Source organism: Oncorhynchus tshawytscha, linkage group LG29 (assembly GCF_018296145.1).
Source record: "Oncorhynchus tshawytscha isolate Ot180627B linkage group LG29, Otsh_v2.0, whole genome shotgun sequence".
Classification (NCBI taxonomy): domain Eukaryota; kingdom Metazoa; phylum Chordata; class Actinopteri; order Salmoniformes; family Salmonidae; genus Oncorhynchus; species Oncorhynchus tshawytscha.
The window spans coordinates 11535641-11561864 of NC_056457.1; the positions used below are offsets into that span (position 1 = coordinate 11535641).

A 26224-nucleotide genomic window follows, 5' to 3' on the forward strand; every position below is an offset into this window, starting at 1 on the left:
AATTGTTGAATTTCTTCTTTCAAGGTTTTGATGTGTTCACCCAAGAGCTTTCAAACTTTCTTTCTCTCTGCAATGTCCTGTCATGATTCTCCAGAAAAAAAAATCTCATCCAGTTCTCTTTCTTCGGCTATTACAGTTAAAGACCATCGTGCCTTTGTCAGGGAATTAGATATTTTCTGTATTTTTGCCCCATGCTTTTTGTGTATCAGACAGATTCCATCTTTGTCAACAATGATGGAATATCTTTCTCTTGCCTACACTTCTCTACTTTGATGGTTCTTCATATCACTAGACTGAATTTAAAATATTTTTCATTCTCACATCCGGAGGAGCTAGTCGACCCTTTTCCAGAGTGATTTTGTCACTTAACAATGGCATCATATTAACTTCAAAAGTTATATAGTATATATATACTCAGCAAAAAAGTTTTCCTTTTTCAGGACCCGGTCTTTCAAAGATAATTCGTAAAAATCCAAATAACTTCTCACATCTTCATTGTAAAGGCTTTTAACTTGTTATGGCTGCAATACTGGGATCGATATATAACTACCAGTGAAAATAGAGGGCGCCAAAATTCAAACCACAAATCTCATAATTACAATTCCTAAAACATACATGTGTGTTATATAATTTTAAATCTATTTTCATTGTTAATCCCACCAAAGTGTCCGATTTCAAATAGGCTTTTCAGCGAAAGCACTACAAACGATTGTTAGGTCTCCACCAAACCACAATAAGCACAGCCATTTTCAGCAAAATATAGCCTTCACAAAAACCAGAAATAAAGAAAATTAATCACTAACCTTGAATTATCTTCATCAGATGACACTCATAGGTCTTCATGTTACACAATACATGCATGTTTTGTTTGATAAAGTTCATATTTATATAAAAAAATCTGAGTTTACATTGGCGCGTTAGATTCACTAGTTCCAAAAACATCAAGTGATTTTGCATAGCCACAGAAATACTCATTGTAAATGTAGATGATAATATAGTTATACACATGGAATTATAGATATACCTCTCCTTAATGCAACCGCTGTGTCAGATTTCAAAAAAACTTTACGGAAAAAGAAATGCATGCAATAATCTGAGACCGCTCTCAATTTAAAAACACCACAGCCGCAAAGATGGCGTCAACAATAAACAAGAAATTACATGATAAATATTCCCTTTGATGATCTACATCAGAAAGCACTCCAGGAATCCCAGGTCCACAATAAATGTTTGTTTTGTTCGAAAATGTCCGTTATTTATGTCCAAATACCTTCTTTTGTTAGAGCGTTTGGTATACATATCCAAACGCTAATTCTGGTCAGCGTTATATCGGACAAAAACTTCAAAAAGTGATATTACCGGTCGAAGAAACATTTCAAACTTAAGTACAGAATCAATCATTAGGATGTTTTTAACATATAGCTTCAATAAAGTTCCAACCGGAGTATTCCTTCTTGTCTTCGTTGAGTCATGGAACGCAAGTGACTACCATGAGGAAAAAGTGGGATCACAAAATGGCTGCTTGATGGACAGCTGATATATTCTGCTCTCATTCACTCCCACAACAACATAGAAGCCTCATTATAATTTCTATTGATGGTTGATTTCTATTGATCCAGTGGAACCCCTAGGCAGTGCAACATCATTCATATCTCAAGGGGATTTCATTGGGGACTCTGGTGAATACATACAAGCTCAGATTTCTGACTTCTTGTTTTGATTTCAACTCAGGATTTTGCCTGCTAATATGAGTTCTGTTATACTCACAGACATCATTCAAACAGTTTTAGAAACTTCAGTGTTTTCTATCCAATACTAATAATAATATGCAAATATTAGCAACTATGACTGAGGAGCAGGCCGTTTGATATGGGCACCTTTTCATCCAAGCTACTCAATACCCTGCAGCCATAAAAAGTTAAACAATGTTTCCCATGTTTGTTCAATGAACCATGAACAATTAATGAACATGCACCTGTGGAACGGTTGTTAAGACACCAGCAGCTTACAGACGGTAGGCAATTAAGGTCACAGTTATGAGAACTTAGGACACTAAAGAGGCCTTTCTACTGCCTCTGAAAAACACCAAAAGGAAGATGCCCAGGGTCCATGCTCATCTATGTGAACTTGCCTTAGACATGCTACAAGGAGGCATAAAGACTGCAGATGTGGCCAGGGCAATACATTTCAATGTCTGTACTGTGAGACACCTAAAACAGCACTACAGGGAGACAGGACAGACAGCAGTCCTCGCAGTGGCAGACCACGTGTAACAACACCTGCACAGGATTGGTACATCCGAACATCACACCTGCGGGACAGGTACAGAATGGCAACAACTGCCCGAGTTACACCAGGAACGCACAATCGCTCTATCCGTGCTCAGACTGTCCACAATAGGCTGAGGCTGGACTGAGGGCTTGTAGGCCTGTTGTAAGGCAGGTCCTCACCAGACATCACCGGCAACACCGTCGCCTAGGGGCATAAACCCACCGTCGCTGAACCAGACAAGACTGGCAAAAGGTGCTCTTCACTGACGAGTCGCGGTTTTGTCTCACCAGGGGTGATGGTCGGATTGGCGTTTATCGTTGAAGGAATGAGCGTTACACCGATGCCTGTACTCTGGAGTGGGGGCGATTTTTGGTGGTGGAGTGTCAGACCTTCCCAGTCCATGTCGGTCACAGCATCATCGGACTGCGCTTGTTGTCATTGCAGGCAATCTCAACGCTGTGTGTTACAGGGAAGATGTGGTACCCTTCCTGCAGGCTCATCCTGACATGACCCTCCAACATGACAATGCACTAGCCATACTGTTTGTTCTGTGTGTGATTTCCTGCAAGACAGGAATGTCAGTGTTCTGCCATAGCCAGCGAAGAGCCCGGATCTCAATCCCATTTAGCACGTCTGGGACCTGTTGGATCGGAGGGTGAGGGCTAGGGCCAATGTCTGGGAACTTGCAGGTGCCTTGGTGGAAGAGTGAGAACATCTCACAGCAAGAATTGGCAAATCTGGTGCAGTCCATGAGGAGGAGATGCACTGCAGTACTTAATGCAGCTGGTGGCCACACCAGATACTTACTGACTTTTTATTTTGACCCCCCTTTTGCTCTGGGACGACACATTCCATTTCTGTTAGTCACATGTCTGTGGAACTTGTTCAGTTTGTCTGTTGAATCTTATGTTCATACAAATATTTACACATGTTAAGTTTGCTGAATATAAACGCAGTTTGACAGTGGGAGGACGTTTCTTTTTTTGCTGAGTTTATTTATTGAGGTTAAATAAATGTATAAAACCCCTTTTTTAAGGACTCAAACCCCTTCTAGAACACATTTGTCTCTGTAGGGCCTGGCTCCCCATAACTTATGCTCACTTCAAAAAGCTTGTTGAAGACTTCTATTAACCACATGTAAAAATTGCTACTCAACTAGCAACTCACTTCTATGCAACATGGTTTCACAAAAAGAAAATACTTTAACCTTTTAATAGAGGACTTGAACCCCTATAATAGAGAACAAAGACACAGGCCTCAAACCTTTTTCAGAGAGAACAAAGGAAGTCTGTAATAGAACAAAGGACTTGAACTCTTGTACATCAGATATCACTCATTGCATGTGCTAATTTTAACCTGATTTTGGTTCTTTTAAAATGATATTGGTCTAGACTCACCCAGCAATTATGCCATCAATCAGGAGATTAAGAGTTGACTCCCTTGTGGGTTGCGCTCAGCATTTTCTCTTTCTTCTGGATCAACACAGTTGATACGTTTTTCTTGTTGCTGAGACCAATTCATCCGGGTCATGGCACCAAATGTTAGCAATTTGTTATTCTTCAATAACAAACTCCAAAGCAAATCAATAGGAGGCAAATGGCTTTATTCAAAGAGGACAAATCATACGGGGAGGTAGATGGTCATTCTCCCCTGTCTTCAGGGATGCTCTCCAGTGATTCTCTCCCCAGAACAAAGGGACAGTATGTAGTTTCATAACCCAGCCCTAGCCTGTGGTTGACCAATTAGAATTCCTTGCAATAAAACTAGCCAATGGCCAAATAACAAGTATCCTATTTCAGAAGACCATATTCCTCCCATGTCTCTGAACCATTGATCAATATTTCCTTATTACAGGAAAAACACAGTTTCCATTGTTCGTTAGTACTCTATTGACTCTCGCCCTCTTGACCTCTCATACTGTCTCTGCGTTGTATTTTTATTTGACGTTCTTGCACAATCAATAAAATAATATACACTGCTCAAAAAAATAAAGGGAACACTAAAATAACACATCCTAGATCTGAATGAATGAAATATTCTTATTAAATACTTTTTTCTTTACATAGTTGAATGTGCTGACAACAAAATCACACAAAAATTATAAATGTAAATCAAATGTATCAACCCATGGAGGTCTGGATGTGGAGTCACACTCAAAATTAAAGTGGAAAACCACACTACAGGTTGATCCAACTTTGACGTAATGTCCTTAAAACAAGTCAAAATGAGGCTCAGTATTGTGTGTGGCCTCCACGTGCCTGTATGACCTCCCTACAATGCCTGGGCATGCTCCTGATGAGGTGGCGGATGGTCTCCTGAGGGATCTCCTCCCAGACCTGGACTAAAGCATCCGCCAACTCCTGGACAGTCTGTGGTGCAACGTGGCGTTGGTGGTAGTGCGAGACATGATGTCCCAGATGTGCTCAATTGGATTCTGGGGAACGGACGGGCCAGTCCATAGCATCAATGCCTTCCTCTTGCAGGAACTGCTGACACACTCCAGCCACATGAGGTCTAGCATTGTCTTGCATTAGGAGGAACCCAGGGCCAACCGCACCAGCATATGGTCTCACAAGGGGTCTGAGGATCTCATCTCGGTACCTAATGACAGTCAGGCGAGCATATGGAGGGCTGTGCGGCCCCCCAAAGAAATGCCACCCCACACCATGACTTACCCACTGCCAAACCGGTCATGCTGGAGGATGTTGCAGGCAGCAGAACGTTCTCCACAGCATCTCCAGACTCTCACGTTTGTCACGTGCTCAGTGTGAACCTGCTTTCATCTGTGAAGAGCACAGGGCGCCAGTGGCGAATTTGCCAATCTTGGTGTTCTCTGGTAAAATGCCAAACGTCCTGCACGGTGTTGGGCTGTAGCACAACCCCCACCTGTGGACGTCGGGCCCTCATACCACCCTCATAGAGTCAGACACATGCACATTTGGCCTGCTGGAGGTCATTTTGCAGGGCTTTGGCAGTGCTACTCCTGCTCCTCCTTGCACAAAGGCGGAGGTAGCGGTCCTGCTGCTGGGTTGTTGCCCTCCTACGGCCTCCTCCACGTCTCCTGATGTACTGGCCCGTCTCCTGGTAGCGCCTCCATGCTCTGGACACTACGCTGACAGACACAGCAAACCTTCTTGCCACCGCTCGCATTGATGTGCCATCCTGGCTGCACTACCTGAGCCACTTGTGTGGGTTGTAGACTCCGTCTCATGCTACCACTAGAGTGAAAGCACCGCCAGCATTCAAAAGTGTCCAAAACATCAGCCAGGAAGCATAGGAACTGAGAAGTGGTCTGTGGTCACCACCTGCAGAACCACTCCTTTATTGGGAGTGTCTTGCTAATTGCCTATAATTTCCACCTGTTGTCTATTCCATTTGCACAACAGCATGTGAAAGTTATTGTCAATCAGTGTTGCTTCCTAAGTGGACAGTTCGATTTCACAGAAGTGTGATTGACTTGGAGTTACATTGTGTTGTTTAAGTGTTCCCTTTATTTTTTTGAGCAGTGTATTTTCTGGTGCTTCCAAATTTTTGTATGTTGGGAGTATCACTGCTACAAATGAAAAAATGTTCATTTACATTCTTGGTTGTGTCTTACCAGTTTGTGTCACCCAGGACCTTGTCCCCAGTGTCCTGCTTCTGTCACCAAAGCATGCACCTGCGGAAGAACCAGGTACTGTATATCCTCCTGACCTAATGTCTGAGTCCCAAACGGCACCCCTTTCCCTACATGATGCCCAAAGGGGTTTGGTCATAGGTAGTGCACTATATATGGAAGAGGTGGGCAATAATTTTGTCTCGAGTGCCTAATCAGGAATTCCAAATTCAGCAGAGGGCCGCACAGATTTGCGGGCCAGAAAAAGGTCAGTTATTTTAGAATGTGTAGGTCCCTTTATCATTTCTACAATAATAACCCACTGTTAATTTACACGCCTTTGCTTAGGCTGCCAAATATACTCCTGATTCCTCTCTAGGTTTCTTCCTAGGTTCCTGCCTTTCTAGGGAGTTTTTCCTAGCCACCGTGCTTCTACACCTGCATTGCTTGCTGTTTGTGGTTTTAGGCTGGGTTTCTGTATAGCACTTTGAGATATCAGCTGATGTAAGAAGGGCTATATAAATACATTTGATTTGATTTTGATTTGATGTCCCTGTCACTTACTCAGGTATAAGAAACCCTGAGCCCGCCTCCACTCACGGTAAAATACCTCCATACTTCTCTCTGCAGTCAGCCAATGCGGTGTGGCCAGGCCACTGCCATCCACTGTGACAAGCAGTGTGGCGCCACCCTCAACTGTTCCGAACACACCTGTACCCAGGTGTGCCACAGCGGACTGTGCCAGCCTTGCCCGCTACAGGTCAAGCAGGGTGAGCTACTCACTCCCAATAGGTCTTTTTTTCTGGGCCAGGAGTTCTCCCTGACCATGTGATCTGACCAAAAACATTTCTGTCCTTAACAGTTAAAATGGCATTCCTTGACAATGAGGAATTTGTGATGAGTAATGATTGCTCATGGTTTTAACCACTGTGATGGATTTCACTCTGATGCGTTCTGTTTTGTCTCATCGGTTCTTTCCTGCTGTCGCAGTGTGCTACTGCGGTGTTGTGTCTCGGGAGGTACTCTGTGGGACAGATAAAGACCGCTTTGATGGCTCAGGTCACTTCTGCTGTCAGAAAGCATGTGACAAGTAAGTTCAAACCAGCAGCTTGAGATTACTAGGAAACAACTTTTCTCCTGTGAGAATAATATTCTAGATATAGATCGATTGTATCTTATTCATACATTCATTTGTGATACGTCTCCCCCCTCCACCCTATCCTAGGATGTTGGACTGTGAGGCCCACCGCTGTGAGCAGGTGTGCCACCCTGGGCCGTGCAAGCCGTGCCCACGCTCCCCCAGGCTTGTAAGGTGCTGCCCCTGTGGGCAGACGGCTCTGGCCAAGCTCCTGGAGCTGGGCTACCCCGAACGCCGCGGCTGCTCCGACCCCATCCCCTCCTGTGGCAAGACCTGCAGCAAGCCTCTGCCCTGCGGCTCCAGCGGTAACACAAGACACTGTGTCCTCGTGTATAGCCTCTCTATGGCATATCAAATGTGTTGACTCGTTCTCCCCGTCATTCCAGAGACCATCCACATCTGTGAGAAGCTGTGCCATGAGGGAAGCTGTGGTCCCTGCTCGCTCACCTCCACCATCAAATGCAAATGCGGCTCTAAGACCAAGGTTAGTTTTCGAAAACAAGTACTGTATACCTATGGTGGTGTTTTTTTTATTTTTATCTTGAGTAAAACTTCAAATGCAATGTTCTGTATAGACTGCGCATTGTTGTAAATGGAGGTAGAGTTCTGTTGTACCAAAGAGCACCACTGAAGACTTTTTTTTTTTTTTTTTTTTCCAGGATGTTCCCTGTGCAGTCATCCAGAATGAAGGTGATATTTTGATCGTTCTTTGAGGTGCTGTTGCTACTGTACTTAGTTAAAGTAGATCTGTCCTGTACTTTACTCTTCTCTTAAGTCTCTTTCCTTTCCTCCCAATTCTAGATGGACTGATTTTTACTTGTGAGAAGCGCTGCCTCAAAAAACGCTCCTGTGGCCGACACAAATGTGGCGAGCTGTGCTGTGTGGTGAGTAACCAAAAGGCGTGTGCGTGCGTGCGGCACGTTCGTGTGTGTGTCACCCAGTTATGAAAGGACACAGTCATTAGGTAAAGCCACAAGTCATACTCTAATTAGCTGAACTGGTGAATCACTGACATACATTGCCTTTGGAAAGTATTCAGACCCCTTGACTTTTTCCACATTTTGTTACGTTACAGCCTTATTTTAAAATTGATTTAAAAAAATCCTCAGCAATCTACGCACAATTGTCTATAATGAGAAAGCGAAAACAGGTTTTTAGAAATGTTTGCAAATGTATTAGGAAGAAAAAAAACGGATACCTTATTTGCATAAGTATTCAGACCTTTTGCTATGAGACTCGAAATTGAGCTCAGGTGCATCCTGTTTCCATTGATCATCCTTGATGTTTCTACAACTTGATTAAAGTCCACCTGTCGTAAATTCCATTTATTGGACATGATTTGGAAAGGCACACACCAGTCTATATAAGGTCTGACAGTTGACAGTACATTTCAGAGCAAAAACCAAGCATGAGGTTGAAGGAATTGTCCTTAGAGCTCCGAGACAGGATTGTGTCGAGGCACAGATCTGGGGAAGGACACCAAAAAATGTCTGCAGCATTGAAGGTCCTCAAGAACACAGTGGCCTCCATCATTCTTAAATGGAAGAAGTTTGGAATCACCTAGACTCTTCCTAGAGCTGGCTGTCTGGTTAAACTAAGCAATTGGAGGAGGGGAGGTGTCCAAGAACCTGATGGTCACTTTGACAGAGCTCTAGAGTTCCTCTGTGGAGATGGGAGAACCTTCCAGAAGGACAACCATCTCTGCAGCACTCCACCAATCAGGCCTTTATGGTAGTGGCCAGATGGAAGTCACTCCTCAGTAAAAGGCACATGACAACCCGGTTGGAGTTTGCTAAAAGGAACCTAAAGACTCTCTGACCATGAGAAACAAAATTCTCTGGTTTGGTGAAACCAAGATTGAACTCTGGCCTGAATGCCAAGCGTCATGTCTGTAGGAAACCTGGCACCATCCCTACGGTGAAGCATGGTGGTGGTAGCATCATGCTGTGGGAATGTTTTTCAGCGGCAGGGACTGGGAGACTAGTCAGGATCAAGGCACAGATAAACAGACCTTGATGAAAACCTGCTCCAGAGTGCTCAGGACCTCAGACTGGGATGAAAGGTTCACATTCCAACAGGACAACGACCCTAAGCACACAGCCAAGACAACACAGGAGTGGCTTCAGGATGAGTCTCTGAATGTCCATGAGTGGCCCAGCCAGAGCCCGGACTTGAACCCGATCAAACATCTCTGGAGAGACCTGAAAATAGCTGTGCAGCAACGCTTCCCATCCAACCTGACAGAGCTTGAAAGGATCTGCAGAGAAGAATGGGAGAAACTCCCAAAATACAAATGTGCCAGGCTTGTAGCGTCATACCCAAGAAGTCTCGATGCTGTAATCGCTGCCAAAGGTGCTTCAACAAAGAACTGAGTAAAGGATCTGAATACTTATGTAAATGTGATATTTCAGTTTATTTTTTTGTATAAATGAACACATTTCTAAAAACCTGTTTTTGCTTTGTCATTATTAGGTATTGTGTGTAGTTTGATGTGAAAAATGAACAATTTAATACATTTTCGAATAAGGCTTTAACGTAACAAATTATGGAGAAAGTCAATGGTCGGAATACTTTCCAAAGGCACTGCCCCCCCCTACCTACTATCTAACTTGTCACACTGACATACAGTATGTCCCCCCTCCCCCTAGGCCGCGGAACACAAGTGCTCTCTGATCTGTGGCTACAAGCTCAACTGTGGCCTCCACCGCTGCCAAGAGCTCTGTCACCGTGGGAACTGCCAACCCTGCTGGCAAACCAGTGAGTTCCAATCAGAGGTCCCAGTGGCACTGCCAACACAGATGTTCACATGCCAGCAGATGCAGCACAGATGCCAGTCAATTGACACATTTTACCCGGGCTTTGGGATTCTTTGTAATTCAAATGTTCCTCATCTTATCTTAAGTCTAGTGCACTTCCTAGAAGGCCATTTGCTATACCAGCGGACTGTTGGGGGCGATTCTTAACTTCCACTTCAGTCAAATGTACACTTACTGTAGTATCCTGTTAACATCCAACACGTGTTTATTTGGAGTGATACGGTACGTTATTGCTCGATCATTGAGATCGCATGGCCTCATTCGCAAAGTCTCACCCCAGACATACAGTCGGTTCTCATAGGCCACGTCCCTCTGAGTCTCTGCCTGTTTCATGTGTGTAGGTTTCGATGAGCTGGCGTGCCACTGTGGGGTGAGTGTCCTGTTCCCCCCCATCGCCTGTGGCACGAAGCCCCCAGAGTGTAAGAACCCGTGTACCAGGAGGCACGAGTGTGACCACCCAGGTAAAACCTTGCAGTAGGGACTACTGCTTTTTCACTTAGTTTCAAATGTGCTTTATTGGAGAGCAGAAATATATATGCATATACATGTACATTTAGGAATCTTGACATCTATTTTACCGTCTCTGACAAAACCGTCTGCAAATGTTTATTCCTCATGGTCTCATACTTTTTCTTTGTCCTCAGTGTTCCACAACTGCCACAGTGAGGAGAAGTGCCCACCCTGTACCTACCTCACTCAGAAGTGGTGCATGGGAAAGCATGAGGTAACGTCGCTGATGTTAGCCGCCTCTACCTAACCTTCAAACCTGCGCCTCTTTTTAAAGGCATATGGTGCGTCCCAAATGGAACCCTGTTCCCTACTGGCCCTGGTCAAAAGTAGTGCACTATAGCGGGTGCCATTTGGGACTCGGCCATAGTCACGACCTGTCCACTAAAACCGCCCCCTCTCCCCCCCGCAGCGAAGGAGCAACATCCCGTGCCACCTTCAGGACATCTCCTGTGGCCTGGCCTGTAACAAGGTTCTGCTGTGTGACCTCCACCGCTGCCGCCGCATCTGTCACCGGGCCGAGTGTCTGGCCGAGGGCGTCTGCCGCCAGCCCTGCCTGCTGCCCCGGCCCAACTGTGGCCACCCCTGCAACGCCCCTTGCCACAAGGGCACCAGCTGCCCGGGCAGCACCTGCACTGCCAAGGTACAAAAAACGAGATGTTCACCCAAGTGACTCGAGTGATTTTTAAATCAAGGCTAAATGAAATATGTGTTAACCCTGTGCCTTAGAGACTGCACTACATCTAGGGTGACATTGTGACAGTAAACAAAGACCGTAACTCTTCAAATACTGGGCACATGGAGCAGACACGGAGATGGAACGCAGGCAGCATTGTTGGACTGCAGCAGAAGTCTTCTTGTGGCCAGCGTTTGTCAGTTTCCACCTCTGTCCCACAGGTGGCGCTACAGTGCGACTGCGGTCGGAGAAAGGAAACGGTGGTGTGCACGGAAGCAGCCAGTGCCCATCAGAGGTTGGTGTGCGTGGGTTCTTCTACAGTAGAATCAATGGTTTCTAGATCTATCTGAACGCGTGCTCTAAACCAGTTTGCTCTTATTCCCTCACGATCTTTTCAGAACTTGACCGCGTGTGTCGTAACTAGATGTGTGTCCCTGTTCTGTAGGTATGCAGCCATTGCCATGGCCAGTAAGCTGTCTGACATGCAGCTGGGTGACTCTGTAGACATGGGTCTTATCACTAAGAAGGAGATGAAACACACCAAGTAAGATGGGACCAAACCTGATTCCAAACTTACAGCATAAAACACTTCCAGTAAATCACGTTGTACTAAATATGAGCGTGCCATATATTGCTTATTTTAATGCGTGTTCTGGCTCAGGTTGGAGTGTGACGAGGGGTGTGCTGCACTGGAAAGGAACAGGTCAGTTGTTACATTGCTACTCCACACGCACACAGTTACTATTTGTAGCTCTCGTGACATTTTAAAATGCACAGCTTTTGGCTGTCAACTTGATTTGTTTCCTTCAATGTGCTGTCAACTTGAGAGCCTTCTCCTGTCTTTCGATCTCTGGACTTTTTTGTCTGCCTGTGTGTGTCTGTGTCCTGACAGGCGATTGGCTGAGGCCCTGCAGATTGACCCGTCAGTGGACCCCTTCAATATGCGCTCCTCCTCCTCAACGTACAGTGACAGCCTCAGAGTTGATGCCAGGTGGTGTACCAATACATAGAGTATTTTCACTGCATGCCAAGGTCAAAGTTCACCACAATGACAGCGTTTTCAAATACTCTAGTGTCCGTGTGCATGTTGTTGTGGTGCTTATATTTCCCCAATTGAAGGTGAATTTATGGCGCCTATGTACCTCGAGCCACGACCGGTGTCCTTTTTGAGACATGTTTTCACATTTTCATTGATGGATAATATTTACCATGATCGCATTTCTGTATTTTTCACATTTTAGAAAAGATTTTAAGTTTGTCAGCGAGATAGAAGAGGAGATCAAGAATCTGGTTGAGCTGACAAGCAAGGTAAGGGACCAATAGACATGATTTGGGACCCTATTTCCGATAATAGTGCACTACGTTTGACCAGAACCCTATGTGGCCTGGTTAAAAGTAGTGCACTAAATATGGAATAGGGTGATTTTTCACACAGAATTACACAGATCCTCAAAAACTTCTACAGCTGCACCATCGAGAGCATCCTGACCAGTTGTATCACCACCTGATATGGCAACTGCTTGGCATCTGACTGTAAAACAATACAGAGGGTAGTGCATATGGCCCAGTACATCACTGGGGCCAAGTTTCCTGCCATCCAGGACCTATATACTAAGTGGTGTCAGAGGAATGCCCAAAAAATTGTCAAAAACTCCAGCCACCCAAGTCATAGACTGTTCTCTCTGCTACCGCACGGCAAGCAGTACCGGAGAGCCAAGTCTAGGTCCAAAAGGCTCCTTAACTGCTTCTACCCCCAAGCAATAAAACTGCTGAACAATTAATCAAATGGCTATCTGGACTATATGCATTGACCCTTTTTTTTTTTTTAAAATTTATTTTTACAATGCTGCTACTTGCTGTTTATTATCTAAACATGGTCACTTTACCCCTACCTACATGTACATATTACCTCGACTAACATGTACCCCCACACATTGACTCTGTACCGGTACCCCCCTGTATATAGCCTCGTTATTGTTATTTTGTGATCATTTTTGAACTTTTAGTTAATTTTGTAAATATTTTCTTAACTCTTTCTTGTAGCAACCATGAAATTCAGTTCTAACTGTTGCATTTGGTGCATGTGACAAATAAGAATTAATTTGACCTTCGAGAAGTACAGGTATAGGAATAAAGATGCCTATTTCCCAAGTGAAATGTCACCCACCTCTTTAACAGAGAACAATGTATTAAGAGCATTACCTTTGAGCAATTAGATGTATTGGGGCAAGATTGGAACACTTAATGCAGGGCCAGCATTTTCCTATACATGACTGCGTTTCCCTAAACCACTTCCAGCTTACCAGAGGACGTTCAATTTGCATTGAGACTGAATTTGGCTAAAAGCTTCTGGTCCACTTAGTTTGAGTGCTAGAAAGGCTTGAAACATTTGAATGTCCTTGGTTATTATGATGGGTATTGATAATGTCCGCAATGGGTTCTATTTGTCGTCAGTTATCCCTTTTGGTTCTGAAAACATTTGAAAAATACTAATTTAGTCAGAGTAACGTCAAGTGAAATGGCTCCGTTGGCTTGCAATGTTTAGGACAAAATGTAATGAACTGAGTGGAAATGCAAATGTTTGTATTTAAACCTTAAATGGGTAACTCGGAACAATCTTTCATAGTGGAAACATGAAGTCTGAGTGACTCTGTGGAACCCGTTTGCAGGGTAAACAGTCCAAAAGGAGCCACTGCTTCCCCCCTATGAACCGGGAGCACAGGAAGCTAGTCCACGAGCTGGCCGAGGCCTACAACGTGGAGAGTGTGAGCTACGACAGCGAGCCCAAACGCAACGTAGTCATCACCGCCATCAGGTAAACACCTCAACAGGAAAACGTTTCTTTAGTAAGGCAAGTTACACTCTGACTATCTCAAAGTAGACACATTTCTGTTATAACTTGAAAAAGACTACGTATTACTGTCTGTGCAACTGTATCAGCTGGTTATATTTTGTATGAATAGACGTGTATTGTGAACAACTGACCAAAAGATGTGAAGTCATTCTGAGGATGTGCTCCGTCTTTGTGCTTCTTGCTGTGTGCAGGGGGAAATCTGCCTGTCCTAACTCAACCCTGACCTCCCTGATGGAGAGAGACACTGGGGTCCCGAGGGCTCCTCCACCCATTGCCCATATCAAACATAGCAGCAAGTAAGCCTGGGTCATTGCACTCACAAAACGTCCCATATAGTCACGCCACAAACACCAACCAAATGGTTCTTAGTTTGTGTCCTCTCATAATGTCCCAATGACTTGTAACTAGCTAGTTAACTGTGTTTATTGTTTTTGACATCAGGGCTGACAGTGTGAGCAGCTGGTCCAAGGCAGTCAAAGAAGAGCCAGTGATTGACTACTTCGATGTCCAGGATTAATAAAGGCACAAAAGAAGCAAGCCGCATGATGTAACAATCATACTAAACTAAGAATGCGTCTGCGGTCCGTCGATTTTTGGAAATCTGTGATGCTATTTCCCCTCCCTCATTTAGGTTATTTTTCTCTTGAAGGCCAACACGTGTCACTACATAAGTATTTGGGATTTGTAACCATATAAAAAGTGTTACGTTTGAAACGGTGCCATGAACATTGTTCGGTGGCATTAGTGCTTTCTTCCCGCAAATGCGTACTCCAGACTTTGAAAATAATAATTGATTGTGTTTTTATAGGTAGCAATTTTCACTTGTTCTCAATGCAGGACTACCAGTATGTTGTATTCTACGAGGGGACGTACCATACACCTTATTTCAATAAAGCAATTTTTCAATGGGTTTGTTGATACTTTACTTGCTGATTGATATATTGCAGAGAACCTGCTCGAACATTGTTACAGATACTATACAATATACTATTTTGAGATTGAAGGTTTATTATATGCTATAATCTTAGGATACTGTCTTTAAAGTATATTATGTGTTGGTACTTTTGGACATCAACTGGACTGCATTTAACTACCAGTATATGAACTATTACATAATGATGCCCAGGTGATTGAAGGGGCAGGATTTTAACAGCCCTGCATCTTTCAAAAAACGGCTGCAGGCATATTCTTATCCTTTGTGCCTTTTTCATCAACCTGGTCTCAGAGCATTTTGTATTATTCTGTATGTAAATTCAAGATAGTCCATTAGTATATGTTTTGTATAGTGTGTATTAAATTGTGGATGCCATCACCTATTTTCTATGATCTATAATGAATAACCATTCGCATTATGTTGCAAATATACAATATTTTATGTGTTTGCAAAACGTACATTATGCTACGAAATTGCACAATGTATGTTACGATTTTGCAAAAGTATATGTTAGGAATTCTAGCTAGGTGGCTAACGTTAGCTAGGGTAGGAATTAAGGTACGGGTTAAGTTTAGGAATTAGGTTAAAGGGGGAGGGTTAGCTAACATGCAAAGTAGCTAACAGGTAGTAAGTAGTTGAAAAGTTGCTGAAATGCTAAAGTTGTCCATGATGAGATTTGAGCTCGCAACCTTTAGGTTGGTGGACGTTCGCGTTAGCAATCATCTACCCCGACCAACCACCCTACTTTAGTTTTTGCTTAAGTAAGCATCTGTTTTATGTAACATATACTAAATGGAGTCTTTCAGCAATACGTACAGAATAATATGAAACGGTATGAGACCAGGTTGCAACCCAACCATGGACCATATAGAAGACTATTCCCTAACGGTTTTACATCCCTTGTGAAATATTGGTGGGCAGACAGTGTATTTCAACGGTAGAATTGGTAATTTGATGACACTCCCCTGCTAGTCCAATTTTTTATTGTATCCCGTCTCCAGCAGAGCCCGCGCCTGCGCTTCTTGAACCGAACTAAGAATCACCAGACCCGGCTCCATCCCCGAGACTGCGTCCCCTGTGTCTACAGTCGCCGATGTACCAGTCTACCTAATGAGAGAGTGATCGAGAGTCGCTACTGGAAGCCGTGAGCAAGTTCACGAGTGAACATCGGACAGATCTTTAGAAACGTTACAGTTTGCCTTGAGTGCTCGGACTGGATCTGAGAAATGGAGAGAAAGGTAAGAGTTGTGCCCGCAGCACACGGTTTTATATTGTCTTGACATTCGTTTTCTTTTATAGTATGTGCTCAGTGCTTCACCCCTGCATAGTGAGAGAAAAATGTTTTCCACCATTATAGAGCTCCATTCTGCGCTCCCCAGCCCACGGAATCAGAAGGCGCATTGCCAGCCGGATTAGTGCGCACGGGAGTTTCTCGACTGGGTCTAGTTTGTGTATCTGAAAATCTTTTGAGGAATTGTTGAAGCTACCCTTTGATTTCTTTGTTTATTCCTTGAAAATTGCGATATATGTATTTTTATTTAAACGTGAAGATTGACAATCCTACCGCATGTAAACTGTTTGCATCAGTGCATCCCATACTTAATTATACAAGGCTATACAATAGTTGTAGCCTGCACCTCACCTCACCCCTCCTCTGAACCTACACCCCGCCCCGTTTTCAGCCGTTGCAGACACGGCTGGCTTGTTAACCTTGACTGGTCTAAGAAATAGACACTTAAAGCAGCAATAAGGGAGATGCACACTGTATCGGACCAGAGAGTAGACCGACGGACAGCACTCACTCCCCTTCTCTGTTTGTCGCATGTAGAACAACAAAAGTGTGAAATGACTCTCACTCCACTGCTCTCTTCTACCTATGCCCTATGGCTACAAAATAGGTTAGACGAAATTGACATGGCCTTTATTTGTTGTGTTGTATGAATACAATTCCCACGTTACATCCAGTGTCCTAAAACCTATTTACATTGTAGCTACATAAATGGTACATTATAATTACAGTGTAAAACCAAGGTTGTAGGCTACTTACTGCCATGTTCGTAGTTTGTGTAATTATACAATACATAACTATTACACTTTTTAATATTCATTTGATTTGTAAACAAACCAAAATGAGTTGTGTTTTCACATCCCCTCACTATGTAGTTAGTGTTTTATATTAGAATATTCAGTTATCTCCATTTACAAATGCTTGGGATTATGTAAACCACAAACATATGACAGTTCTAAGTAATACGTACTGTGTAACAATTGTTATTTCACTGTACCTAAACTGCCTGTGGTTTTTGGGAACTTAATATAAAGTGGGACCACTATGGGTCAGTAAGTAATTGAACCCACTGCTCTGGGAATTATCTCAAGTTTATGATCCAGTTCTTTATGGTTGGTGGTATACAGTATTTCTCAGCTGTAGTGGTAGGCCAAAAAAAAATACTTTATATTTTTGAAACAACATAAGCCAATATACTAGAACACGATACTACAACATGTATACAATCTATATTTTATATTTGCAGGTTGGCCTCTTAATCCTGTTAGGATTGTGTTGGTTTAGTGATAGTGATGTGAGGGGGTGGTAGTTCGTTAGGCCTCTATGCAAGACATTCCCTTGCCTGTGGCTCAGTGGTGTTTGCAGAGACAGTGACGTGTGGAATGCACTATAGCATTCTGGCTTCAGAAGCCTTCTGCATGGATGCAGTGAGTCTTATGAAAAGGTTTGGAACAGAGACTCAAACTCCTCTCTATTATTGTGATATATTATAGATCTGGGGTCCAGCAAAATTAAGGCGGTTTATACAATTTTAAAAACATAAAAATGTATTCATAGATTTCACAACACACTGTGTGCCCTCAGGCCCCTACTCCACCACTGCCACATATCTACAGTACAAAATCTATTTTGTACGTGTGTGTATAGTGCGTATGTTATCGTGTGTGTATGCATGTGTCTGTGCCTATGTTTGTGTTGCTCCATAGTCCCCGCTGTTCCATAAGGCATATTTTTATCTCTTTTTTTTAGGTCTAATTTTACTGCTTGCAACAGTTACCTGATGTGGAGTAGAGTTCCATGTAGTCATGGCTCTATGTAGTACCATAGTCTGTTCTGGACTTGGGGACTGTGAAGAGACCTCTGGTGGCATATCTTGTGGGGTATGCCTGGTTGTCCGAGCTGTGCGCCAGTAGTTCAAAAAGACAGCTTGGTGAATTCAACATGTCAATACTTCTCTAATACAAGTAGTGATGAAGTCAATCGCTCTTCCACTTTGAGCCAGGAGAGATTGACTTGCACATTATTAATATTAGCTCCCTATGTACATCCCAGGGCCAGCCGTGCTGCCCTGTTCTGAGCCAATTGCAATTTTCCTAAGTCCCTTTTTGTGGCACCTGACCACACAACTGAACAGTAGTCCAGGTGCGACAAAACTAGAGCCTGTAGGACTTGCTATGTTAATAGTGCTGTTAAGAAAGTAGAGCAGCGCTTTATTATGGACAGACTTCTCCCCGTCTTAGCTACTGGTGCGACAAAACTAGAGCCTGTAGGACCTGCTTTGTTAATAGTGCTGTTAAGAAAGTAGAGCAGCGCTTTATTATGGACAGACTTCTCCCTGTCAATATGTTTTGACAATGACAGTTTACAATCCAGGGTTACGCCAAGCAGTCACCTCAACATGCTCAATTTCCGCATTATTTCATACAAGATTTAGTTGAGGTTGAGTGAATGATTTGTCCCAAATTCAATGCTTTTAGTTTTAGAAATATTTAGGACTAACTTATTCCTTTGCCACCCACTCTGAAACTAATTTCAGTCGCTGTAGTAGCTGACATGTATAGTGTTGAGTCATCCGCATACATAGACACAATGGCTTTACTCAAAGCCAGTGGCATGTCATTAGTAAAGATTGAAAAAAGTAATGGGCCTAGACAGCTGCCCTGGGGATTTCCTGATTCTTCCTGGATTATGTTGGAGAGGCTTCCATTAAAAAACACCCTCTGTGTTCTGTTAGACAGGTAACTCTTTATCCACAATATAGCAGGGGGTGTAAAGCCATAACACATACGTTTTTCCAGCAGCAGACTATGATCGATAATGTCAAAAGCCGCGCTGAAGTATTACAAAACAGTCCACAGAATCTTTTTATCATTAATTTCTCTCAGCCAACCATCAGTCATTTGTGTAAGTGCTGTGCTTGTTGAATGTCCTTCCCTATAAGCATGCTGAACTTTTGATGTCAATGTGTTTACTGTAAAATACCATTGTATATGGTCAAACACAATTTTTTCCAAAAGTTTAGTTAGGGTTGGTAACAGGCTGATTGGCAGGCTATTTGAGCCAGTAAAGGGAGCTTTACTATTCTTAGGAATCGGAACGACATTTGCTTCTCTCCAAGCCTGAGGACGAACACTTTCTAGTAGGCTTAAATTGAAAATATGGCAAATAGGAGTGGCAATATCGTCCGCTATTATCCTCAGCAATTGTCCATCCAAGTTGTCACTTTACAGAATTCAAAATTACAATGCTTGTCTTTCATAATTTGGTCAGACATACAGTGGCTTGCGAAAGTATTCACCCCCTTGGCATTTTTCCTATTTTTTTGCCTTACAATCTGAAATTAAAATAGATTTTTGGGGGGTTTGTATCATTTGATTTACACAACATGCCTACCACTTTGAAGATGCAAAATATGTTTTATAGCGAAAAAAGTCATTACTTTGTAGAGCCACCTTTTGCAGCAATTACAGCTGCAAGTCTGTTGGGGCATGTCTCTATAAGCTTGGCACATCTAGCCACTGGAAGTTTTGACATTCTTCAAGGTAAAACTGCTCCAGCTCCTTCAAGTTGGATGGGTTCCACTGGTGTACAGCCATCTTTAAGTGTATTCCACAGATTCTCAATTAGATTGAGGTTTGGGCTTTGACTAGGCCATTCCAAGACATTTAGATGTTTGCCCTTAAACGACTTGAGTGTTGCTTTAGCAGTATGCTTAGGGTCATTGTCCTGCTGGAAGGTGAACCTCCGTCCCAGTCTCAAATCTCTGGAAGACTGAAACAGGTTTCCCTCAAGAATTTCCCTGTATTCAGCTCCATCCATCATTCCTTCAATTCTGATCAGTTTCCCAGTCCCTGCCGAATGAAAACATCCCCAGAGCATGATGTTGTCACCACCATGCTTCACTGTTCTCGGGGTGATGAGAGGTGTTTGGTTTGCGCCAGACATAGCCTTTTCCCTGATGGTCAAAAAGCTACATTTTAGTCTCATCTGACCAGAGTACCTTCTTCCATATGTTTGGGGAGTCTCCCACATGTCTTTTGGCGAACACCAAATGTGTTTGCTTATTTCTTCTTTAAGCAATGGCTTTTTTTCTGGCCACTCTTCCGTAATGCCCAGTTCTGTGGCGTGTACGGCTTAAAGTGGTCCTATGGACAGATACTCCAATCTCCGCTGTGGAGCTTTGCAGCTCCTTCAGGGTTATCCTTGGTCTCTTTGTTGCCTCTCTGATTAATGCCCTCCTTGCCTGGTCCGTGAGTTTTGGTGGGCGGCCCTCTCTTAGCAGGTTTGTTATGGTGCCAAATTCTTTCCATTTTTTAAATAATGTATTTAATGGTGCTCCGTGGGATGTTCAAAGTTTCTGATATTTTTTTATAACCCATCCCTGATCTGTACTTCTCCATAACTTTGTCCCTAACCTGTTTGCGGAGCTCCTTGGTCTTCATGGTGCCGTTTGCTTAGTGGTGTTGCAGACTCTGGGGCCTTTCAGAACAGTGGATGTATACTGAGATCATGTGACACTCAGATTACACACAGCTGGACTTTATCTATCTAATTATGTGACTTCTGAAGGTAATTGGTTGCACCAGATCTTATTTAGGGGCTTCAATGCAAAGGGGGTGAATACATATGCACGCACCACTTTTCTGTTTTTAATTTTTTTAAATTTGTTGAAACAAGTAATTTTTTTCGTTTCACTTCACCAATTTGGACTATTTTCTGTATGTCCGTTACATGAAATCCAAATAAAAATCCATTTCAATTACAGGTTGTAATGCAACAAAATAGGAAAAACGCCAAAGGGATGAATACTTTTGCAAGGCACTGTACTTGAATGTGTAGTGTCAGTGTTTGTTGCTGGCATGTCATGCTTAAGTTTACTTATCTTGCCAATTACAAAATAATTAAAGTAGTTGGCAATATCAGTTGGATTTGTGATGAATGAGCCATCTGATTCAAGGAATGATGGAGCTGAGTTTGCCTTTTTCCCCAAAATGTCATTTAAGGTGCTCCAAAGCTTTTTACTATTATTCTTTATGTAATTTATCTTTGTTTCATAGTGTGGGTTCTTATTCTTTTTATTCAATTTAGTCACATTAGTCACATGATTTCTCAATTTGCAATACGTTTGCCAATCGTTTGTGCAGCCAGACTTATTTGCCATTCATTTTGATTCATCCCTCTCAACCATACAATTTTCCAATTCTTTATCAATCCACAGGGATTTAACAGTTTTTACAGTCATGTTCTTATTAGGTGCATGCTTATTAGTAACTGGAATAAACAATTTCACAAATTTGTCAAGTGCAATGTCTGTTTGCTCCTCATTACACACCACAGACCAACAAATATTCTTTACATCAACAATATAGGAATCACTACAAAACGTATTGTACGACCTCCATATACACTATATTAGGCCCAACTTTTGGAACTTTGGTTTTCCTAGATATGGCTACTATATTGTGATCACTACATCTGATGGATCTGGATACTGATTTCAAGATAATTTCTGCTGCATTAGTAAAGATGTGATCAATATATGTTGATGATTTCATTCCTGTGCCGTTTGTAACTACCCTGGTTAATTGACTGATAACCTGAACCAGGTTGCAGGCACTGGTTACAGTTTGAAGCTTTTTCTTGAGTGGGCAGCTTGATGACAGCCAGACAATATTTAAATCACCTAGAAAATATACTTCTCTGTTGATATCACATACATTATCAAGCATTTCACATGGTATCCAGATGTTGGCACTAGGTGATCTATAGCAGCTTCCCACCAGAATGGGCTTTAGGTGAGGCAAATGAACCTGTATCCATATTACTTTCACAGTATTTAGCATGAGATCCTCTCTAATCTTTACAGGAATGTGGTTCTGAATATAATTAGCAACACTTCCACATTTGGCATTTCTTTATTTTCTGTAAATGTTATAACCTTGTATTGCTATCACTATCTTCAAATGTATTATCTGAGTGTTTCCGAGATAATCAGAATATGAATGTCATCTGTTACTAGCAAATTATTAATTTCATGAACCATGTTTCTTAAGCTACATATGTTTACATGGGCTATTTTGAGCACTTTTCTTTTGGGATGCTTACTTGATTTTATTGCTTTACTGGGAAGCATAGCAGAAGTAGAAATGCTCATGTTATTTATGTGTAGTGCAGGGTGAGCTGCACACAGTTGACTTCCTCCTAGAGCACACCGGCTCAGTCCTGACAGTATAAATCTTCATAGGCACATGATTACTGCATACAATAGCTGTAGGATCATGAGAGGCATTCAGGGCAGTTAGAGGGACATAAATCAACTTACTTACATTGTCTACCAACACCCCTGGTGTAATGTACATTTGCTGAAACATTATGACAACTCTGTGTCACAATGGTGTGTGTGTGTATATATATATATATATATATATATATATATATATACACACACACAGTATGTAGGGGTATTTGATTATCTGTGCAATGTGTTGGGATTATTTTAAAACTCAAACACTAATGCCTCTATAATAATCAAGTAATGGTGGTACTCATTGTGAGGATAGTGCTAGGAGTAGCTACAGGTAACTGCCCAAATAATGGAAACACTTCACTAAATGAGGGATACAAAGTATATTGAAAGCAGGTGCTTCCACACATTTGTGGTTCCTGAGTTAATTCAGGAATTAACATCCCATCATGCCATTATTTTTGCCCATTATTTTGGCTACCATGGCTATGCCCTCCTAAGATTACAATGCCCCCCGTCCACAGAGCACGAGTAGTCACTGAATGGTTTCATGAGCATGAAAACGATGTAAACCATATGCCATGGCCGTGTCAGTCACCAAATCTTAACCCAATTGAACATTTATGGGAGACTCTGGAGTGGCATCTGAGGCAGCGTTTTCCACCACCAACAAAACACCAAATTATGGAATTTCTTGTGGAAGAATAGTGTCGCATCCCTCCAATAGAGCTCCAGGCACTTGTAGAATCGATGCCAAGCTGCATTGAAGCTGTTCTCGCTCGTGGTGGCCCAACACCCTATTAAGACGTTTTATGTTGGTGTTTCCTTTATTTTGGCGGTTACCTGTATGTGTGAGATATAAGGCACTTTCACTTGGTCTTCCAGCAAAACACAGTGGACTAGATTTGTTGTGTGAATGTAGGCTAGTGGTGGCATTTGTCTTGACCATCATTTGTCCTCTTTTGCTACAAATCAAGTCAGTTAGAGAGTGATTCAGTTTACAGTTTTATAATTCAATATCCAAACTCGTGCATTATTACAAGCAACGGCTGTGGTTGTACTGAAGTTTTCCATCCAATAGATTTTGGTGACATACAGTACTATCAAAAGTTTGGACACACCTACTCATCATTCAAGGGTTATTCTTTATTTTTGCTATTTTCTACATTGTAGAATAACAGTGAAGACATCAACACTATGAAATAACACATGGAATCATGTAGGGACTAAAAAAGTGTTAAACAACTCTAAATATATTTGAGATTCTTCAAAGTAGCCACCCTTTGCCTTGGTGACAGCTTTGCACGCTCTTGGCATTCTCTCAACCAGCTTCATGAGGTAGTCATCTGGAATGCATTTCAATTAACAGGTGTGCCTTGTTAAAAGTTAATTTGTGGAATTTCTTTCCTTCTTTAATGTGTTTGAGCCAAATCAGTTGTGTTGTGACAAGGTAGGGTTAGTATACAGAAGATAGCTGAACAATTAATCCACCCGGACTATTTACATTGACCCCCCTTGTTTTTACACTGCTGCTACTCGCTGTTTATCTATGCATAGTCACTTTACAAATGACTTCGACTAACCTGTACCCCGGCACATTGACTCAGTACCGGTACCCCTGTATATAGCCTCCTATTGTTATGTACATTTATTGTGTTACTTTTTGATTCAATTTTTTTTTACCTTAGTTTATTTAGTAAATATTTTATTAACTCCATTTCTTGAATTGCATTGTTGGTAAAGGGCTTGTAAGTAAGCATTTCACGGTAATGTCTACACCTGTTGTATTTGGCGCATGTGACAAATAAAATGTGATTTGATTTGATAGCCCTATTTGGTAAAAGACTAAGTCCTTATTATAGCAAGAACAGCTCAAATAAGCAAAGAGAAACGACAGTCCATCATTACTTTAAAACATGAAGGTCAGTCAATGTGGAACATTTCAAGAACCTTAAGTTTCTTCAGGTGCAGTTACAAAAACCATCAAGCGATATAATGAAACTGGCTCTTATGAGGACCTCCACAGGAATGGAAGACCCAGAGTTACCTCTGCTACAGAGGATACGTTCATTAGAGTTACCAGCCTCAGAAATTGCAGCCAAAATAAATGCTTCACAGATTTCATGTAACAGACACATCTCAACATCAACTGCTCAGAGGAGACCGTGTGAATCAGGCCTTCATGGTCGAATTTCAGCAAATAAACCACTACTAAAGGACACCAATAATAAGAAGAGACTTGCTTGGGCCAAGAAACATGAGCAATAGACATTAGATCGGTGGAAATCTGTCCTTTGGTCTGATTTGAGATTTTTGGTTTCAACCGCCTTGTCTTTGGGAGACGCAGAGTAGATGAACGGATGATCTCTGCATGTTTGGTCCCACCATGAAGCATGGAGGAGGAGGTGTGATGGTGCCGGATGCTTTGCTGGTGACACTGTCTGTGATTTATTTAGAATTCAAGGCACACTTAACCAACATGACTACCACAGGATTCTGCAGCGATAAGCCATCCTGTCTGGTTTGCGCTGGGTGGGACTATAATTTGTTTTTCAACAGGACAATGACCCAACCCACCTCCAGGCTGTGTAAGGGCTATTTGACCAAGAAGGAGAGTGATGGAGTGCTGCATCAGATGACCTGTCCTCCACAATCACCCGACCTCAACCCAATTGAGATGAGTTGGACTGCAGAAAAGAAGGGAAAGCAGCCAACAAGTGCTCAGCATATGTGGGAACTCCTTCAAGATTGTTGGAAAATTATTCCAGGTGAAGCTGGTTGAGAGAATGCCAAAAGGATGCAAAGCTGTCATCAAGGCAAAGGGTGGCTACTTTGAAGTATCTCAAATATAACATATATTTTGATTTGTTTAAAACTTTTTTTGCTTACTACATGATTCCATATGTGTTATTTCATAGTTTTGATGTCTTCACTATTATTCTACAATGAAGAAAATAGTACAAATATAGTAATACCCTTAAATTAATAGGTGTTTCCAAACTTTTGACTGGTACTGTATATGCACGGCATTTCATTCTCCCTTGTGCTTAGATTCCATCCAGACAAAGAAAAACAATGGATTTCCATGCTATAACCCTGTTGGAATGTGTGGCTTCTGCACTGTCCCACGTGCAGTGTTAGCATTTCACCTTGCAATGTGGGGCGTTACTGTGGCTCTGACGAAACATTTTCATTGGAAAACGGGTTGCAACTGCAGGGCAGCCTAGTGGTTAGAGTGTTGGACTAGTACCCGGAAGGTTGCAAGTTCAAACCCCCGAGCTGACAAGGTACAAATCTGTCGTTCTGCCCCTGAACAGGCAGTTAACCCACTGTTCCTAGGCCGTCATTGTAAATAATTATTTGTTCTTAACTGACTTGCCTAGTAAAATAAAGGTAAAAAATGTAGCTTACAAGTGTTAGGGAGAAAACCTTACCTCAAGACAAAGCACTAACTTCGTAAAGATGGCGTCAGCTTGGTTTCAGTGTTGTTGTCTATGTACATAAGAGGTGTGGCACATATCATTTTAGAGAGGTGAGGCATGACCCTTAGCCCTGAAGGTCACATATACCGAGTGGTTAAGGTCAGGGTTGTGAGTAAGGTAAACTGGTCCTAGATCTGTAGTTAGGGTCAGCCTCTACCTCAAGCCCTGAGAGGGAGTCAGATGGTCTACCCTGATGCATTCAAGTCTGCAGGGAAAGAAAAAGTACCATTTTAAAATATCTGCCCTTTTTTCACAAGGGACACTTAAAGGATGGCTGAACAGTAATAGAACCCCTCTACATCTACCCCTCTCCTTTCTTCCCCACACCTCCTTTCTTCCCTTTCTCTCCATCCCTCTTTGTTCTCTTGAATCTAGCATACCAGTAGATAGATGACCCATCACCCCAACAAGGGAGAGAT

General features: G+C 42.4%; 2 protein-coding genes across 5 annotated transcripts in view; both read left to right on the top strand.

The window, feature by feature from the left end:
- The window catches only part of nfx1 (nuclear transcription factor, X-box binding 1), a 30153-nt gene extending 15386 nt beyond the window's left edge, over window positions 1-14767 (top strand). For 3 of the 4 annotated variants that reach the window (XM_024392971.1, XM_024392970.1, XM_024392969.1), the window contains 19 exons: window positions 5873-5944; window positions 6497-6636; window positions 6857-6956; window positions 7092-7309; window positions 7391-7488; window positions 7664-7694; window positions 7806-7888; window positions 9653-9761; window positions 10162-10281; window positions 10465-10544; window positions 10740-10970; window positions 11225-11298; window positions 11449-11547; window positions 11665-11706; window positions 11896-11994; window positions 12245-12311; window positions 13673-13818; window positions 14049-14153; window positions 14299-14767. In XM_024392971.1, the coding sequence (XP_024248739.1) occupies window positions 5873-5944; window positions 6497-6636; window positions 6857-6956; window positions 7092-7309; window positions 7391-7488; window positions 7664-7694; window positions 7806-7888; window positions 9653-9761; window positions 10162-10281; window positions 10465-10544; window positions 10740-10970; window positions 11225-11298; window positions 11449-11547; window positions 11665-11706; window positions 11896-11994; window positions 12245-12311; window positions 13673-13818; window positions 14049-14153; window positions 14299-14374 (1990 nt within the window). In that variant the 3' untranslated portion in view covers window positions 14375-14767. Of the gene's footprint in view, window positions 1-5872; window positions 5945-6496; window positions 6637-6856; window positions 6957-7091; window positions 7310-7390; window positions 7489-7663; window positions 7695-7805; window positions 7889-9652; window positions 9762-10161; window positions 10282-10464; window positions 10545-10739; window positions 10971-11224; window positions 11299-11448; window positions 11548-11664; window positions 11707-11895; window positions 11995-12244; window positions 12312-13672; window positions 13819-14048; window positions 14158-14298 lie in introns of those variants that run through there. The other variant, XM_024392972.1, reaches the window with a different exon arrangement.
- Window positions 14768-15704: 937 nt separating this feature from the next.
- The window catches only part of smarcd3b (SWI/SNF related, matrix associated, actin dependent regulator of chromatin, subfamily d, member 3b), a 48474-nt gene continuing 37954 nt past the window's right edge, over window positions 15705-26224 (top strand). The window contains exon 1 of the mRNA XM_024392966.2: window positions 15705-16029. Within this exon, the coding sequence (XP_024248734.1) occupies window positions 16018-16029 (12 nt within the window). The 5' untranslated portion in view covers window positions 15705-16017. The remainder of the gene's footprint in view (window positions 16030-26224) is intronic.